Genomic DNA, 18,464 nt, shown 5'->3' on the forward strand with positions numbered 1-18,464 from the left:
GGATTTAAAATTTGTGATTTTGGGGTAAAGATGTCTCCTGTGCGTTTAGTTACTTTGTGTACTAGAGAGTGGCCTACTTTGGTTGCGGCATGGCCGCCACGTGGCAGTTTGGATCTAACTCTGGTACAGCGCTTACACGTGGCTGTATCAGGTAGGCCTGAACTTTACGGCCAGTTTCCTTATATTGACTGTTGGAGACAGGCCGTAAATGACTCGCCAAAATGGCTCCAGACATGCCACGAGGAGCAGTGTCGCCTCATGGTAGCTAGGACTTGCTCGTCCACTAGGACTGGTGTTAGGCCCATTTTGGACACGCCCCCTGAGTCCGAGATCCCTTTGCCGCCCCCTTACTTTCCGTTAAGAAGAAGTGACGCAAACGCAGGAAGTCCTGCACCCCTCCCCTCATTACCCTCATCCACTTCCGCTTCCTCCTCCAGTACAGGATCCACCCCCCCTCGTACTAAATCTCCCCTTCCGGAACCAGAATCCACCCCCATTAGAAACGAATATCCTGATTTGGCGCCACTTCAGACTTCCGGTCAAGCTTCATCTAGCTCGGCTCGAAGTGTTTTATTTACGACCTTTTCCCAAAACCGACCTCCCACATCCCCATACCCTATCTCTCCCCGACCGGAACCCATGACTGACGCCTCTCTACGTAGCCCCATCCAAACCCGACAGTTGACTGGTGCCCAACAATTAAAGCACTATCAGATGCCTCTTCGTCTGAATCCCGGGTCAGCTTATATCGATGCCGCAGGTCAAATGGCACACGCTGACCCAGTCTTCGTATATGTCCCATTTACCACAACCGATCTTTTAAACTGGAAGACCCATAATTCCTCGTATACTGAGAAACCACAAGCTATGACTGATCTGTTCACCTCAATAGTACAGACGCATAATCCGACATGGGCTGATTGCCAGCAGTTACTAATGACTTTATTTAACAATGAGGAAAGGACAAGAATAAATCAAGCAGCCATTAAAGCATTAGAGGATAGAGCCCGTGCTTTGAACCAAGCCAATCCAGCAGCATGGGCCGCGACACACTATCCCAACACCGATCCCGATTGGAACGTAAATGGTGCTGATATGGTTCAACTCAGAGCCTATAGAGACGCTATAATTGCTGGCATGAAAGCCGGAGGAAAGAAAGCCATTAACATGTCGAAGACAGTTGAGGTGATCCAGAAAAGCGATGAAGCGCCCAGTGTCTTTTATGACCGATTATTGGAGGCATACCGCTTGTATACCCCCTTTAATCCGGAAGACGCAGACAATTCCCGAATGGTTAACTCCGCCTTTGTCAGCCAAGCATACGGAGATATTAAGCGCAAGCTACAAAAGTTAGAAGGGTTTGCAGGTATGTCCATCACCCAACTAATGGAGGTAGCAAATAAGGTCTATATGAACAGGGATACAGAAAGTAAGAAAGAGGAAGAGCGCAAGATGCGTAAAAAGGCTGATATGCTAGCGGTAGCGATCGCAGGCGTAGATAAACGGGGCCCAGATAGAGGCGATAGTAGATGGAATAGGGAGCCTTTGAGTAGGAATCAGTGCGCGTATTGCAAGGAAGAAGGGCATTGGAGGAACGAATGTCCGCAAAGAGAGCAGTACGAGAGAGACCAACCCAGGGCAGGCTACGGAAACTTTAGAGGTAGAGCGAGAGGTAGAGGAGGCCCCGGAGGGAGTAATGGTTATAGAGGGAGTAATGGGAACAGAGGAAGTGTTAGGGAAGACAGGTATATTCCAGCAGCGCAAAGGTCCCGCGATAGAGAAGGTAGGGACTTTGTAGGATTGGCTGACACTGTCATGGAGGACTATTGATACCGACCGGGCTCCATCCCCCTTGGTCGAGCGGAGCCTATGGTCGATGTATCAATAGGGGGGAAAAGGAGTGCGTTCATGATCGACACTGGTGCTGAACATTCAGTGGTGACTAATCTAGTTGCTCCTCCATCTGGAAGGACTATTACTGTGATAGGAGCAACTGGAAGAAGTGCTGAAAAACCGGTTCTTAAAAGTCGACTCTGTACATTGGGAGGCCACGTAGTAAAACACCAATTCCTTTATATGCCTGAATGTCCAGTCCAATTGCTGGGACGTGATATGCTATCAAAATTACAAGCGCAGATTACGTTCCTACCAAATGGAACAACATCCTTAAAGTTTAATGGACCTTCAGGTATTATGACTTTATCCGTACCAAAGGAAGAAGAGTGGCGACTTTATACAGTGTTGACTAGCCAAAACCCTAGGAGTGATGAGACATTGTTTAACATACCAGGAGTTTGGGCAGAGAACAACCCACCAGGACTGGCCCGCAATATTCCACCAATAAAAATTGAACTGAAACATGGGGTTTATCCAGTGAGCCTAAGACAATATCACATTCCGCAGAAGGCTAAGAAGAACATCCAATCCTATCTGGATAAGTTCATACGGTATGGTATCCTAAAATTCTGTACTTCCCCCTGGAACACCCCATTGCTGCCTGTTCAAAAGCCCGGTACAGATGAGTATCGACCTGTACAGGACTTAAGAGCAGTCAATGATGCGGTTGTTGGCATACATCCAGTTGTACCCAATCCATATAACCTGCTTGCTTTAATTCCGGGCGGGGCTACTTACTTCACAGTCTTAGATCTCAAAGATGCCTTCTTTTGCCTCCGAATTGCCGCAGAAAGCCAATGTATTTTCGCTTTCCAATGGGAGAACGCTGTAACGGGCTCAAAACGCCAAATGACTTGGACAAGACTGCCCCAAGGGTTTAAAAATTCACCTACCCTATTTGGTTCAGCTCTAAGTCAAGATCTACTGGATTTCGAGTCTATCCCAGGAGAATGTGTATTGTTACAATATGTAGATGACTTGTTGATAGCAGCAGATACAAAAGAAAAATGTCAGCAAGCAACGCACGATCTACTACATATTCTCTGGAAGGCAGGATACAAGGTGTCCAGGAAGAAGGCTCAGTTGTGTTTGCCAACTGTCAAGTATCTGGGATTCCATATCTCTGAAGGTCAAAGGATTATGGGGCCAGAGAGAAAAGAAGCTGTCTGCCAAATACCAATACCCAAGAATAGAAGACAAGTGCGAGAATTCTTGGGGGCAGCAGGCTTCTGTAGGATATGGATTCCCAGCTATGCGATACTGGCAAAACCTCTGTACGCAGCCATCAAAGGTACAGAGCACGACCCCTTCTTATGGACCCAAGAACAGCAAACGGCATTTGAAGATGTGAAGAAGGCTTTGATGAGTGCCCCAGCATTAGGTCTACCTGATCACACACGACCATTCTACTTATATGTACACGAGCAAAGAAGAATGGCTGTGGGAGTATTGACACAGTACTTGGGATCATGGCAAAGACCTGTTGCCTACATGTCTAAGCAACTGGATGCAGTGGCCAGCGGACTTCCACCTTGTCTAAGAGCCGTAGCTGCAGCCGCCCTGCTAGTAGCTGAAGCCGATAAACTCACTCTGGGTCAAGAACTTTATGTACGAGTCCCACATGCAGTACAGACGTTGTTGGATTACAAAGGAAATCATTGGTTTAGTAACAGCCGTATGACCAAGTATCAAGCAATGTTGTGTGAAAACCCAAGAGTGCATTTAGAGACTGTAAACACCTTAAATCCAGCTACCCTTTTGCCGCAACCTACTGAAAGTCAACATGATTGTTTGGAAGTAATGGATGAAGTATTTTCAAGTAGACCAGATCTTCGTGATTTTCCCATCCAGAACCCCGATGTTCAATATTACACCGACGGCAGTAGTTATGTGAAAGAAGGGATCCGCTATGCAGGATATGCAGTGACAACAATAGACAAGGTGATAGAAGCTCGGCCACTGGCGAAAGGAACATCAGCACAAAAGGCAGAATTAATAGCACTAACACGAGCGTTACAATTGGCTGAAGGTTTAAGAGTAAATATCTATACGGACTCTAAGTATGCGTTTTTAACCACTCATGCCCACGGAGCTTTGTATAAAGAAAGAGGACTACTGAATTCAGAAGGCAAAGAAATCAAGTACGCAGCTGAAATCCTACAACTATTGGAAGCAGTGTGGGAGCCGAAAGAAGTCGGTATCATACATTGTCGAGCGCATCTGAGAGGAGATGGTGATGTAACCAAGGGAAATCTGATGGCAGATAGTGCAGCTAAGCGTGCTGCTGAATCAGGAAGACAGGAGTATGTGGGGCATATAGCTGCTCTTATACCAACTCCACTGTCCCAATGGACTCCAGTTTATACAGCTCAAGAAGAGGAGTGGTTAAAGACTGAACCGGGAAAGTATTTGGAGAACAAGTGGTATCAGCTAGAAGATGGAAGAATAGTCATACCAGCATCACTAGCGGTAGAAATTGTCCAAAATTATCACAACGGGACACATTCTGGGAGAGACAGTACTGAAGAATCTCTCAGGAAACATTTCTACATACCAAGATTGTCCAACTTGACTCAGGCCATTGTACGCAGATGTGTAACGTGTGCTAAGAATAATGCAAGACAAGGACCAGTAAAGCCACCAGGAGTCCAGTTTATGGGGGGACTCCCCATGTCCGATCTACAAATAGACTTTACAGTAATGCCTAAATCGGGTGGACATCGTTACCTGTTGGTAATTGTGTGCACCTATTCAGGCTGGGTAGAAGCATGTCCTACTCGTACAGAGAAAGCAGGAGAAGTTGTAAGATTCCTGCTACGAGAAATAATACCCCGATATGGACTACCCTGTTCTATAGGATCGGACAATGGTCCAGCTTTTGTTCATCAGTGCCTACAACAACTGACTCATATGCTTGGTATAAAGTGGAGGCTTCATACTGCATATAGACCCCAGAGTTCTGGTAAGGTAGAGAGAATGAATAGAACTATAAAGAACCAGTTGGCTAAAATGTGTCAGGAAACCCAACTTAAGTGGAACGTTCTCTTACCCATAGCTTTATTGCGAATCCGCAGTACCCCTACCAGAAGGATGGGCCTCTCTCCTTTTGAAATCATGTATGGGCGACCACCTCCCGTACTTGGTAACTTAAGGGGGGACTTGAGTCAGTTGGGAGAAGGAATTACCCGGCAGCAGGTTGTAGAGTTGGGTAAGACTATGGAGGAGGTACAGAAATGGGTACAAGATAGATTACCTGTGAATATTTATCCCCCTGTTCATAGTTATCATCCAGGAGACCAAGTGTGGATTAAAGAGTGGAATAATGTACCGTTAGGGCCCAAGTGGAGAGGTCCTTATGTTGTTCTTTTGTCTACCCCTACAGCGATAAAAGTAGCCGAAGTAACTCCGTGGATACATCACTCCAGGGTTAAACCAGCAGCAGTCGATTCTTGGCAAATTACAGCAGATCCAGAGAATCCCTGCAAGATCCGGTTGAAACGCACTACTCAGTCGGAGTAACGAGGAATTATTGTGGATTACAAATTTTATTGTTACAGGTGTGAGTGAGAAGGCCATAATAAAGCCTGTCCGCTTACCAACACATAGTGTATAAGCCAGGAAAGTCTCGAAGGGACACCTGTGAAGACGAGCAGAACTCCATTCCCTGCAGCCCTCACATCCTGGAAGCTGAGGTTCCATCGCACGGACGAAGACTGAGGATGACGGCGAAAGATGTGCTTTTGATTGTGTTTATTTATATGTGTTTTTATATTCAGGAAGGTAGAGGTACCGACACTCCTAGCTGTGAGGTATGCATTAAGACTACGAGAACAGGTAACCATATTTCCCAAACCCTAATTTGGCATTCACAATACGAATGTAAAGGAGAGGTATCAAGATGTAGATACCTAAATATAGACTATAGTGTGTGCCATTTAGGAGTAGGAGAACCTAAGTGCTTCAGTCCAGAGTATCAACCTCGTACAATTTGGTTGACTCTCAGGAATGGAGATCCTCAGGGGACCCTAATTAATAAGACGGTGTTAGAATCCGTACATTCTTCGGGTGTTCTGCTATTTGATGCATGTAAGGCGATATCAAGTGGTAGAAAACCGTGGAATGTATGTGGGGATCTTAGATGGGAGAGGACGTATGGGTCTAATGATAAATATATTTGTCCCAGTAGTAAAAATAAATATGTGAGTCCTAGATGCCCAAATAAAGACTATAACTTTTGTCCATATTGGTCTTGTGTGGGGTGGGCGACTTGGGGACAGACAGTAGATAAAGACATGATAGTGACTAAGTTGCCGACTAGCCCTTATTGTAAGTCTATGGAATGCAACCCAGTCCATATACTTATTAATAACCCCGACAAGTTCCTAGATAAGTATGGAAATTTATTTGGGTTTCAGATATACGGGACGGGTTTAGATCCTGGGACATTATTGTTTATAGGAATAGAGACTGATACGGTATCCTCCCAGACTCATCAAGTATACCATTCCTTTTATGAAGAGATGAGTATAGATAATAAGATCCCCCATAACGCTAAAAACCTGTTCATTGACCTAGCTGAAAGTATTGCCGGCAGTCTTAATGTTACCAACTGCTATGTGTGTGGAGGTACTAACATGGGAGACCAATGGCCTTGGGAAGCAAAGGAGGTAATGTCCGGTTCTGAGGCAGTTGACCAACTAATATCTACACAAGCCGATTATCATTTGAGTGTTAGAGGTAAATCTGAGTGGAGATTAAAGACCTCCATCATAGGTTATGTTTGCATAGCAAGGAAAGGAATAATGTATAATACTTCTGTAGGAGAATTAACTTGTCTAGGGCAAAAAGCTTATGATGATGATACTAAAAATACAACTTGGTGGTCGGCTTCAAATGTCTCAGAACCATCTAACCCGTTTGCTAGATATGCCAGTTTAAAGGATGTGTGGTTTGATTTATCCATCACATCTACCTGGAGAGCCCCAGCAAATTTGTACTGGATCTGTGGTAAGAAAGCCTATTCGGAGTTGCCACAGGACTGGGAAGGGGCATGTGTGTTGGGTATGCTCAAACCATCCTTCTTCTTGTTACCGATTGAAACAGGTGAGACTTTAGGTGTTAAAGTGTATGATGTGAATCATAGGAAGAAAAGGGGACCCTTAGAGATAGGCACCTGGGAAGATAATGAATGGCCTCCCCAGCGTATCATAGATTATTATGGGCCAGCCACGTGGGCAGAAGATGGTACCTTTGGTTATAGAACCCCAATTTATATGCTCAACCGTATTATAAGATTACAGGCGGTGGTTGAGATTATTACTAATGAGACCTCACAAGCACTCAATCTTCTAGCGAAGCATAATACCAGGATGAGGACAGCAGTGTACCAAAATAGATTAGCCTTGGATTACCTTTTGGCAGTAGAGGGAGGTGTATGTGGGAAGTTTAACCTGAGCAATTGCTGTCTTCAAATAGATGACGAAGGGCAAGCAATAGCTGAGCTTACTAGCCATATGGTTAAACTAGTGCATGTGCCTACTCAGGTATGGAAAGGGTACAATCCAAGTAGTTGGTTTGGTAGCTGGTATGAGTGGTTTGGAGGGCTTAAGGCAGTGGTAGGTGGAGTCCTACTGATTTTACTGTTGTGTCTACTCCTACCGTGTCTTATACCCTTAGTAGTTAGGTCTGTGCAAAGCCTGATAGGAAGTATAGCAGAGAGGAAGGCTGCTGCACAGATAATGGCGATATATAAGTATAAGGCTCTAGATCAAGGAGAACCAATGCAGGAAGATGAGTGTTAAAAGATTCACATCATAAGATAAGTCTGGTCTGGTTCATGGTAACCTGAGGTATATGCAAACCAAGGTTAAGTGATGCCTCAAGTAATTGTGAAATATCAGAGGCATCAAAGGGGGGAATGTGATGTAATTCCAGTAAAATACAAGTTTAGCAGGCTAAGATTGCCACAAGGCATATGTATGTATATGTGTTTGTAGTATCAGTTAGTTAATTACACGTAGCTAAGATACTGTTATCACTGTACTGACCAGGTGCAGGAATGTAAGAACTGGAATTACGCGTCCCTCTCCTTTGTATCAGATGAGCCACGTGGTTAGACCGGATGGATGAGTTTAGACTCTATTTATTAAATAGGTTAAGGGTATGTGTGGGTGTAGTTAATTGTGGGAGGAGCTACAGTGCTATATAAGGAATGTACTCTATGTATTCAGTACTCAGACTTTGCTGTATTTTGGTGACGCTAGTCCCTCTGAGTCCCGATCGGTGATCCAATAAAGAATCTCTTCCTTCCTGAAGAAACCTGTGTCCATCTCTCTGTGCTTGGCTTCCGTCAGTTTCTCCGGTATCATCCCCTCCCCCGGATCCATTGTTCTCCAGCAGGGTGTTGTCCCAGGGACAAGGAAAAGCCATGCTTGCAAGTGAAAACAAAGGACTTCGACCTAACCGTTAAACCCCTGAACCTATTCAAGTGAATTTTGGATATGTTTGTCCCCAAGTTATACTGGTTAAAATAATATAAGTTTTATGTATGTACGATGTTAACTCACAAAGTTATAAAAATGTATAAAAAGTGTAACTTTTCAGCTTGGAGATAATTGAGTAGATACAGTAATTGACTCAATTATCTCCTAAGCAGAGGGGAGGAATATGCTGGGTGTGTTTCTATTGTCCCATTGTGTCTGATTGGCTGCTGTACTTGCATTGTATGTGTTGTAATGTGTTTATTGGTTGTTCTGCAAAACCCTGTGAGCAGTACTAGGTTTTGTGGATTGTGAATAAAAAGGGCTGCAAGCTAGCAGCCAGAGAGTTCTATTTTTACCCTCAACTTGAGTCCTGTCTCTTATTGGGGGAATCTGCTACAAGGGATTGCTATGCTAGGCATATTCCCTTGCTATAATCACTGAGCTCTTGTAAGAGCTTGTTCCTGCTTCGTTCTGAAGGGAGATAGCTGCAGCCTGCGGTGCTTATGGTGTCTGGTGGAGTGCTTGGAGTCCTCTGGAAGCGCTAGGAGCATCTTTCAACGGAGGTACCCAGTCGGGGTGCCAGGCGATCCGTTACACCTGCTCTTTACAATATAGTCAATATCTACTAATTAGATGGTCTTTTAGTCTAAGCATACTCCCCTGTCTAAGTCCAGGAAACATAATTATAAAAAAATAAATAAAAAATGTACAATCTGTGTAAGACAGTAAACTAAACTTATCATGAGCAGTCCATGACTGCTAATAAAACATAGGCACTTAGACTTAGGGTCAGACAGATCATTTGCTGTCTAGGATATACGAGTATAAGTAAAAACATAATCAACAGTGGTTTGCATCTTATCTTGCCCTGTAGTAAGTACAATCTATTGAAGAGAGTAAAATATACTTGTGGTCGGTTAATTAGTGACTGTGAAATACCATATGATTGTTAAAGTCGGTGAGGTGTGCCGGAACCGACGTAGGGTGTAGGCCTGTAAAAAGAGGGCCCCCCTGAAGGTATTGTGTGAATGTGAGAGGGTGCGGTGGGTGGGGTAAACAGCGTACGTCACGGCAAAGGTAAGGAGAGAGGAGTAGCGTTTTATAGGAACGCTAACTCCTCCCACAAATACAGGCCTACGGCCTTAAACTTGTGGTCGGTTAATTAGTGACTGTGAAATACCATATGATTGTTAAAGTCGGTGAGGTGTGCCAGAACCGACGTAGGGCGTAGGCCTGTAAAAAGAGGGCAAAAAAGATTGCAGACAACACACTTTATTCTTAACACAATTATGATACAAGATTCTTAAATGCTTGTCTTAATTCTTTCTCTGGATGTGGTATGTATCTGTGGTATATAGCCGATTCCCAACGCCCTAGTTTCTTAATTATATGAACTGGCGTATTAGTACTGGACGCGGCTGATGCGGCCCCTATCCTGAATGAATGTCCAGAATGAGATGCGGGGTCCCAGCCTAATTTAATGCACAGAGTACGAATGTAAAACATGAACTTGGTAGTTAGGTGATTGCCTAGCAGAGTAAAACGCGGTGAGTGGCTGGGACTATCTTTGATCTGGGCTAAGTATGTGTCTATGACTTTAACCGGGCACCAGTTATTCCCAGTCGGGTAAAAGGGTATTTCAACCGGATGGCCTGTTTGTCTGGTCTTTGAATGTCGGAGTGATAGGACGTCATTTACCTTTTTTAAATCCTCTTTGATGAGACATAATTGCTGGTTTGATTGCGTTGCAATCGTGAATTCTCTGGGCCTTAGAAACCCATAAAATGCTATATACATAGAGGTTTTTATAACTATGTTTGTGCACGGTTCAAACGGTAGTGTGTCCAGTATGTCAGATAATACCCGGAATTTCTCCCCATCTATGAGTAAACGTTTGTTTGTCGTGTGATAATCGAGTTTATTTATGCCTTTTCATGTATTTTTTATCGGGTAAGTACTGAGGAATGGAGTATGGTTAGGAATGGCAGTCAAGACGTGGTGCTGTATGCCTGACAGGTATAGTTTAATTGTATTGTATGAGAGTTTGAGTTGAAGGTGGCAAAAAGCAGCAAATGCGACCATGGTTTGAACAGAATAGTCTTGTAAGTCAAATTCTACTGAGAACTTTTGAAAGACGGTCATGGCTCTGTCGTATGTTCTCTTGGTATTCATGGATAAGGCTGCCTGAGACAATTCATAACTGCGTGCCAAAACCTTGGCTAATCCAGGATTAACTTGTCGAAATTCGGGGTTTGGGTTGGGTATTTGTCGGCAGTTGGGTGGAGGCTGAAGAATTCCTGTAATTTACAACGGGATAAAGCGTCAGCAGCAGAGTTAGAGTAGCCTGGAATGTGTTCGCAATGTAGAAAGAATTGAAAGGTTGCTAACCATGTCAGTCTGCGAACTAACTTCATAATGACCAATGAAGATGAACGGCCCTTATTGATTATGTCGCAGGCTGCCATGTTGTCCGTGTAACATTTAACGGCCATACCTGACCAGGCTTTACCCCATGTAAAGGCAGACGCCACTATCGGGTAGATTTCAAATAAGGCCGATGTTTTGCGAAAGGAGGGTAAACCGAGAGTCTCCTCCAGCCAGCAATCTCTTAACCAAGAGTTTTTGTATATTGCTGCAAACCCGGTATTGGCAGCTGCGTCTGTCCAAAAGATTGGGGATTGGTCGGATATAGGAGGGATGAACATAGAGAACCCATTCCAATGTTCTAAGAACTCCTTCCACATGGCTAGGTCTGCCATTGCCAGGGGATCTAAGTGACCAATATGATTATCTGGCAGACCTGGCAATAAACACAATAACCTGGAAATAAACGACCTACCCTGGGGAATTATGCGCATTGCAAAGTTCAATGAACCTAACAAAGATTGTAGGTCTTTACGAGTGTAAGGAACCTGTCTATCTCTTTGCGTATGCGCCTGAGCTTGTCCTCAGGGAGACTTGCTGCATCGTGTCTGAATCCAGAGTGATGCCTAGAAAGTCTAGTTTGGTGGTGGGTTCTGTTGTTTTGTCCAGTGATAGAGGGACGCCTAATGTTGTAAATAGTGCTATAGTGCTCTTTAGACTGATCGGAGTGCAGTTGCCGTATTCTGCCAACAAGAAATCGTTTAAGTAATGTATCACCGTGGGGCACCTAGCGACATTGAGGAGGAGCCAGCAAAGAGTCTCAGCAAACATGTTGAATATTTTTGGGCTGCTTTTTACCCCCGAAAGTAAGCCTAGTCGCAAAATAATAATTCTCTCTCCACTTGACCCCGTGAACATGCCATAATGAAGGATGGATGGGTAACAACTTAAAGGCATTAGAGATATCGGTCTTACTGAGCCATGCGGCTTTACCTGCCCTCAAGATTGCTTGTATGGCATTATCCACTGTGGCATAGTGAAGAGAGAATTCGGTAGATGGAATGAGGGAATTTAGGCTTGGGTTTACAGATGAATGAGAAGCAGACAGATCAATGATTAGACGTTTTTTATTGGAATATTTACTGGTGGCTATCCCGATTGGATTTGTGCACCAGGAGGTGAAGGGGGGGGGGGGGGGGGAGGAAAATGGGCCTATCATGAAGCCTTTTTGGATTTCTTTACTGATCAGTTCATCCACTGTTTGCGGATCTTTCCTAGCTGAAAGGAGGTTTGGACATTCTAATGTGCCTGCGGGGAGTGACACTAACCCGGTGTGAAATCCTTCCGAAAACCCAAGTAATAAGTATTCCACCAAGTCAGGAGACGGGTGCAACTTCAAGTAGAATGCTAGATTACTTGTATTTACCTCGGTTAGTCATTTCTTGGGATTCAATTTGGATGGGCACATGGTTTTGGCATGTGCCCTAAAGCATATGGAACAGATATGTAGTAATCTGTAGGCGCTAAAACTACATACCCCTGCATTAAAATTATTACATATTTGGGCTTTGCCTAAATAGACGATGGGACGGCCGAGCTTATCTTTTTGACTGCGCTGGTCAGTCTTGCTAGCTCCTCCTGAGATACCAGAATAGGAGGGGTCGGCCTCTGATGGGCACAGGTTTGTGGTATGAGAGGTGGAAGAGCAGACTGCACAAGATGGAGGTACTAAGCCCGCAAAATGTCTGCAAAAGAGTTCCGTGTCCAAGAGACTCCAGTCAGTGCGGATGTTAAACTGGGCCAAGGTTGCAGCTGCTTTTGCTGACACAGATTTGTGGAAATCATAAAACATGAATCCCCCGTACTTGTGGCCTACCTTATGTAGATATAAGTCTAATTCCTCCCGACGTTGTGGATAAACGGAGCACACCACATCCCTGTAGATGCCGAAGGCTAGGACAAACTCTGGTATGGTTTTTATTGAGCCTTGGGTCTCTAGCTTTCATAACGACAGCCAAATCTCCGTAATTGTACACTCTGTTCTCCACACCGTCTTGGGAGGCAATTAGCAAAGAAACCAGATTTACATCTTTCCCGTCTATAATGTCCTTACGGAGGGCTGGAGGGACCATGTGTGCTGGGTTTATAACTTGTGTAGTAGAAATGGAGGAGAATGGCGAGGCTGGGGGCCTACCCTGTAAGTTGTCAGGAGTGGGTGCTTGTACTGATCCTATGGGAGAGGGGCCCGTGACAGCTGAGTTGGCGTTTTCCAACTTGGTCAGTCTATCATTGATAGACTGTAGAGACGACAGGATGGTATTTAGTGTCCCTTATATGTCCGAGCTGTTCCCCTATGAGCTGGTACCCAGCCCAGGATCCCTCTGGATGTGCAGTGAGAAGCTTAAAAAGTTCAGCTTTCCTTGCTGTTGCTGGGAAAGGGATACCCCTTCGGCGCAATTCAGCCGATATTGTGGGGATTGTCCAGGATCTTAAAGAGCCTGGCGTGGATGGTTCTTGGAATTCCCTGGGGGTACCAACTCTGTATACCAACTCTGTATAAAAGCGGATTCACACAGGAGAAGCTGTGTATATTTGCATTCAGTGGCTGTGCCATTGATTACTGTATCCTGGCTTACATAGAACATTGCAGGAGTCTCAGAACGATTGAGAATCTATATTACATACATGTTAGTTTATGAAATACATAGGGATAAAAGTAGTTATTAAGATCACAGACACTTCCTACTGAAGCAGAATCATGGAACATTAATTATCTCTAGAGTCACAGGGAAACATATGTCAAATACACCTAGTTAATAGAAGTACATACATAGTTTTTGGTAATAATGGTTATAATAGCTATGGCTGAAATGTCGTAAGTACGTTTGTCTAATATACACGTAAATAGAAAGATAAGTGATCGAATGGCGGGAATAGCCAGAACGAGGCTATTCCCGCCGATTACCTGGCGTTCGGTAGTTTGAATTCTTTTACAACGGTGCTTGCTTGGCGGGAAGGCAGCAAGGAATGACGGGACCGGAAGCGTGCTGTCGAGACCCGGATGTCCGGCTAGACGAGGGGAGGTAAACAGCGTATGTCACGGCAAAGGTAAGGAGAGAGGAGTAGCGTTTTATAGGAACGCTAACTCCTCCCACAAATACAGGCCTACGGCCTTAAACTTAACATAAGCCGTCTATGACTGTTTGTAAAACATAAGCACTTAAACTTAGGGTCAGGCAGGTCATTTGTTGTCTAGGATATACAAGTATAAGTAATAACATAGTCAATAGTGTTCAGCACCTTATCTCGTCCTGTAGCGTATCTAATCCGTTTAAGAAATCAAGATGTACCTATCGAAGGTGGTCTATGACTGCAAATAAAACATGGTTATATAAGCACAGGGTCAGATAGGTCATTTGCGACTCGGTGCTTCTTTTGTCTCAAGTTCCGTCTGAGTATGTGGTGCGGGAGGCCGTATCCTCTGCTCGGCGGTGAGTGCGCAAGCTACAGTTTTTTACCCTTTCAGGTCCGTGAGGGATTCTGCGGGTACCGTTTTCCCTGTTTTTTTTCTGCACCTATGCTATTCTCACGGTTCTTATTCTCTCCCACTCCTTCCGTGGGAACTTGTTGTTGCAGCTGTAGGGCCTGAAGAAATCCCGCAGGGTCCTCGTCTGAGGAAAATGTTAAGATTGAGTCTTTTAGTGGGACCACCAGAGTACCCGCCACTCCCCATCGGTACCTGATGCCCTTGTCCCTCAGTTGGCGGGGGATCGGCATGAACTTCCTCCGCTCCAACAGAGTTATAAACGGGAGGTCAGCAAAGACTTTCACAAGGTGGTTGTCTACTGGGACGGAGGGAGTCTTTCTGGAGTAGCTCATCAGTGTAGCTTTAACCGCAGCATCTTGGGTGATGGCTATGATGTCCCTTGATGCATCCGCTGGGGCGGTCGGGGCTTTCCGGATTCGGAATGCTGCCGCTATCGGCCAGGTATCTCCTTCTTTTTTTGCCCCCATTATCACTGCCATTTTATTTACATATGTCAGTAGGGCCTCCAAGCCTATTTCTTCAGGGGCTCCGCGTATGCAGATATTTATTTTGCAGTGGCGTGTTTCCAGCGCCGTAACTGAGTGGGTGAGTCTTTGGAGTTGGAGCGTTAATGTGTCTTTGTTTTCTGGCTTCAGTCAGCAAGGTGTCTCTTTCACCCCCTCGTGTTTCAACTGTAGCTAAGCACTCTTTTACGCTGGTTACCTCTGTCTGTACTCCAGCCAGGTCTGACTTCCACACCGCCCGTAGGTCCAGGAGAAGTTTTTTAATGTCGCCTTTTGTGGAGGGTGAGTCATCAGAGTCTGACGCTTCTGACCCATATATTTCTGCGTCCGGGGTTGCGACCTGGGGGTTCTCCCCTTCTATGGATGAGTCGGAATCACTGGCACTTCGGGGCCTACCTGGCGCCATTTTAGGCTGTGGAGGCTGTTGCGGCCTTTCAAAGGATCGCCTGATATCAGGCTGGGCTCTCCAGGCAGGCGTTTTTTTTATTCTTCCGTCCTATCTCTCTGTTGGGGGGTTTAATGCTGGTTGTAGCTTAATTTCCAGGTATTTGCTCTTCTTTTTGTGGCGTTTAAAGTCTATTTTAAGTTGGTGAAGCAGGAGCTCCACATAAACACGTCTGATGTGCAGCTCGGCTAGCCACGCCCCCACCAGTTCTGTTTAACAGCTTTCTAGTGGTTTGACTCACAAACTGAAGGTGTATCAGCCATCTGTGACCTCCCCACCCCCCTCAACCCCGTGTTTCTTTTTATTTAGGAAGTTGCATTTCTTCATTGGCAGTGTCCGTTTCATACAAATGTTTATGGCATTGATTGGTTGAGCTGTAAGCCTGAATAGACTCTCTGCTTTTATCAAACTGGAAATTCACTCCAACCTTTACTATTTTTGTTCGTTTTCATTGATGCTTTTAGGCAGTGTTATTGGATGGATTGTACCACCTAAAATATGGGCTTTAGAGAAAGTAGTATTTTCATCTATCTAAACCTACACTGTACCAAATAGTCCAATGTATCATGGGAAGTGGTATGTTAAAGTTAGGGAATTATCACCCGATTCACTCGTCCTCCAATGACCCCAGGATATACCCAGGGTGATGTGCTCCAGCACAGGAGAACCCCAGGGTACAGGCCGCGCCGCTGACCGGGAAGCGGGAGGTCAGCTGCAGGAGGGAACCACAGGCGGAGAGCCCCCCCCATGACTTACAGAAGGGGGAACCCTGTACCTCACTATGCTGCCCGACCTAGAGATACCCACGACGGGAGCCGGCTGGAAACCACATGGAAGTCGAACAGACCAGAGCTCCCCCCCAAAACAACACACAGCGCAGGAGGATGACCCGACTCAGTCCTCTCCCCAGTTACTCTCCAGTAAGTGCCATGATATTGCCGACTATGAGAGCCGGCTGACTATCGCTGCCTCATTGAGGGACAGACTGATGCCTTATCATTAAGTCTATACAGATCTCGCAGGCTCTCTCCTGTCTTATTCTGTTGTGAACTTTACGATTTAAGCTTGGGGCGCTGCGCTGGACTACCTATGTGCATCACATCAGAGGTCTCTACATGAGTAAAACACTTGTCTTTAACAATAGAAAAAGTTTAACTTCCAAAATCTAGCAACCGTACCCACTTCATTTGAATATCCTAGCTAATATGAGGACTCTCCTCTGTTTATACTTGCGGTTAGACATGTTTGCATAGCCTGTTTATTTAGCATGTTAATAATATACCATAAAAAAGTGCAACGTTCTGCTTTATAATGTAACTAGCCTACGGTAATCTTACTAAACCTTAGCGTTTGACAAATCCTCTACTAACACAAAAAAATGTGCAGATTTAACAATGCCATTTCACTGTATCAGCCTGTACTAAATATTGCCTGCATATGCTGTTGTGGCATTCCGGAGCAGCCTGTACTTTTTGTTTGCACTACAAAAATAAAGAATTAAAAAAAATAAAAATAAAAGTTAGGGAAGTATGCTCACCCATTGAAAATGTCACACATTTTCCATATTTTAAATACACAATTCTCTTATTACATTTACCAAAAATGTAGAATTTCCAAATGTGTTTTTTTCTTCTGACTTTACAGTTGGTCATCAATGCTGCTCTGGGATTTGACACTTTTGTGGTAATGAGACATGGACTTAAGAAGCCAGAAGAGGTGGATGACTCTCGTTCAGCAACCGCAAGCTCTTCTGAACTTCTCGGATCTTCTCTTTTCTCCAACATCCCTGGATGCAAGTTGGGCTGTTATTTCTGTAATGATGTGGTAGCCCCAGGAGATGTAAGAAAATTTCATTTTTTTTCTAAATGGAAACTACCTAACCTCCTTACTGTATTCCCCACGTATATCAGGTGTTACTCTGTAGGAAAAGGAAAAAAGCTGTATTCTGTCATTCTAAGCATTTGGATGGTATAAAAGGCAGTAGCCCAAAGCAGCATTGTGTATTTAATTTATTCTTTCTTTTGCAGTACAGAACAGTTGTACATGATTGCACATAAGATGTTCAATTCCCATATGTTCTCTGTCAGTGTCACAAGGCACGTAATTCCAATTTTGCAACTTTTGTTAAGTGAATGTGTTGTGTTGACCAACAAACCAACACACATCCCTGGGGGGGATGGATGCACTGGATATTACTTTCTTATTATTATTTGTCTTTTGCTAAAGCACATTGCCATGATTCACTTAGTTAGCAAGGCCTTTAGTGCTGCTGTAAAATGACTCCTGTGCCATGCAGCTCCTTTACATCTCTGGGTATCAGAGATATGGCAAACTGTACCATGCAGTGAGACAGACAATTCAGACACAGGAGACACAGGACAACACGAGGATGTGTTGTTGTGGTTGCATTCATCAAAGCTCTTTATATAATTTTCTGGTTATCAGAAACCAGCAGCAGCACACCCACCAAAAATTATATTTTGACTCTGTCAGTGTTTGGTTTTAGAAAACCACTTTCTCTTAATAATCTTTACCAGGAAAAGTAATATGTTCAGTGTGAACAATAGATCATTTATATCTTCTGATTTCTCCTATCAGGATTCAGTGAGTAGTATACACAGGAGATAATTTTTCATGTCTTATTGCAGGTGATTAAATTTATAATGAGTTAAACTGAAATGTTTCCCATCAGTCCACTAGAGATCGTACTCTGGATCAGCAGTGCACTGTGAGTCGACCTGGGTTATCTATGATTGCAGGAGCCTTGGCGGTGGAGCTAATGGTGTCTGTCATCCAGCATCCCGAGGGGTAAGTGTAACGCACATTTAGTCATTCTTTAGGTAAGAGAAACCCATTATCATATGAACAATTAATATTGAAATTGAAATGTGAGCTAAACATTTGTTTTCTTTATTGAAAAGCTGTAACATTGTGTAATATTTTAAAGGGCACCAAAATACACAAATTGCCAAATAAAAATACCATATAAAGTGGCCAACAAAAGCACACAAGTTATGCAATTACAAACATACCACTACTGAAAAGTTCAACAGGGTTAAAATTTGCTATACAAGCACTGAGAGCAAACAGAAGGCTAGAATGGGCCAAATAAACCAGGTTTAAGTTTACGTGGGCCGCAAAAAAAATTGAAATTTACATTTTGTTAGAAACGTAGGTTTATTTTGAAAAGTACAGTAAAAAAAGATCCTTCTCTACTACACCCTAGT

At 44.2% G+C, this 18,464-nt stretch overlaps 1 protein-coding gene across 1 annotated transcript in view; it reads left to right on the forward strand.

Annotated features, from left to right (window-relative positions):
* ATG7 (autophagy related 7) overlaps window positions 1-18,464 on the forward strand; it is a 260,635-nt gene that overhangs the window by 71,402 nt on the left and 170,769 nt on the right. Inside the window, exons 14-15 of the mRNA XM_063426931.1 lie at window positions 16,882-17,076; window positions 17,930-18,045. Of these exons, the coding sequence (XP_063283001.1) occupies window positions 16,882-17,076; window positions 17,930-18,045 (311 nt within the window). The remainder of the gene's footprint in view (window positions 1-16,881; window positions 17,077-17,929; window positions 18,046-18,464) is intronic.

This window comes from Pelobates fuscus, chromosome 7 (assembly GCF_036172605.1).
Source record: "Pelobates fuscus isolate aPelFus1 chromosome 7, aPelFus1.pri, whole genome shotgun sequence".
Lineage (NCBI taxonomy): Eukaryota > Metazoa > Chordata > Amphibia > Anura > Pelobatidae > Pelobates > Pelobates fuscus.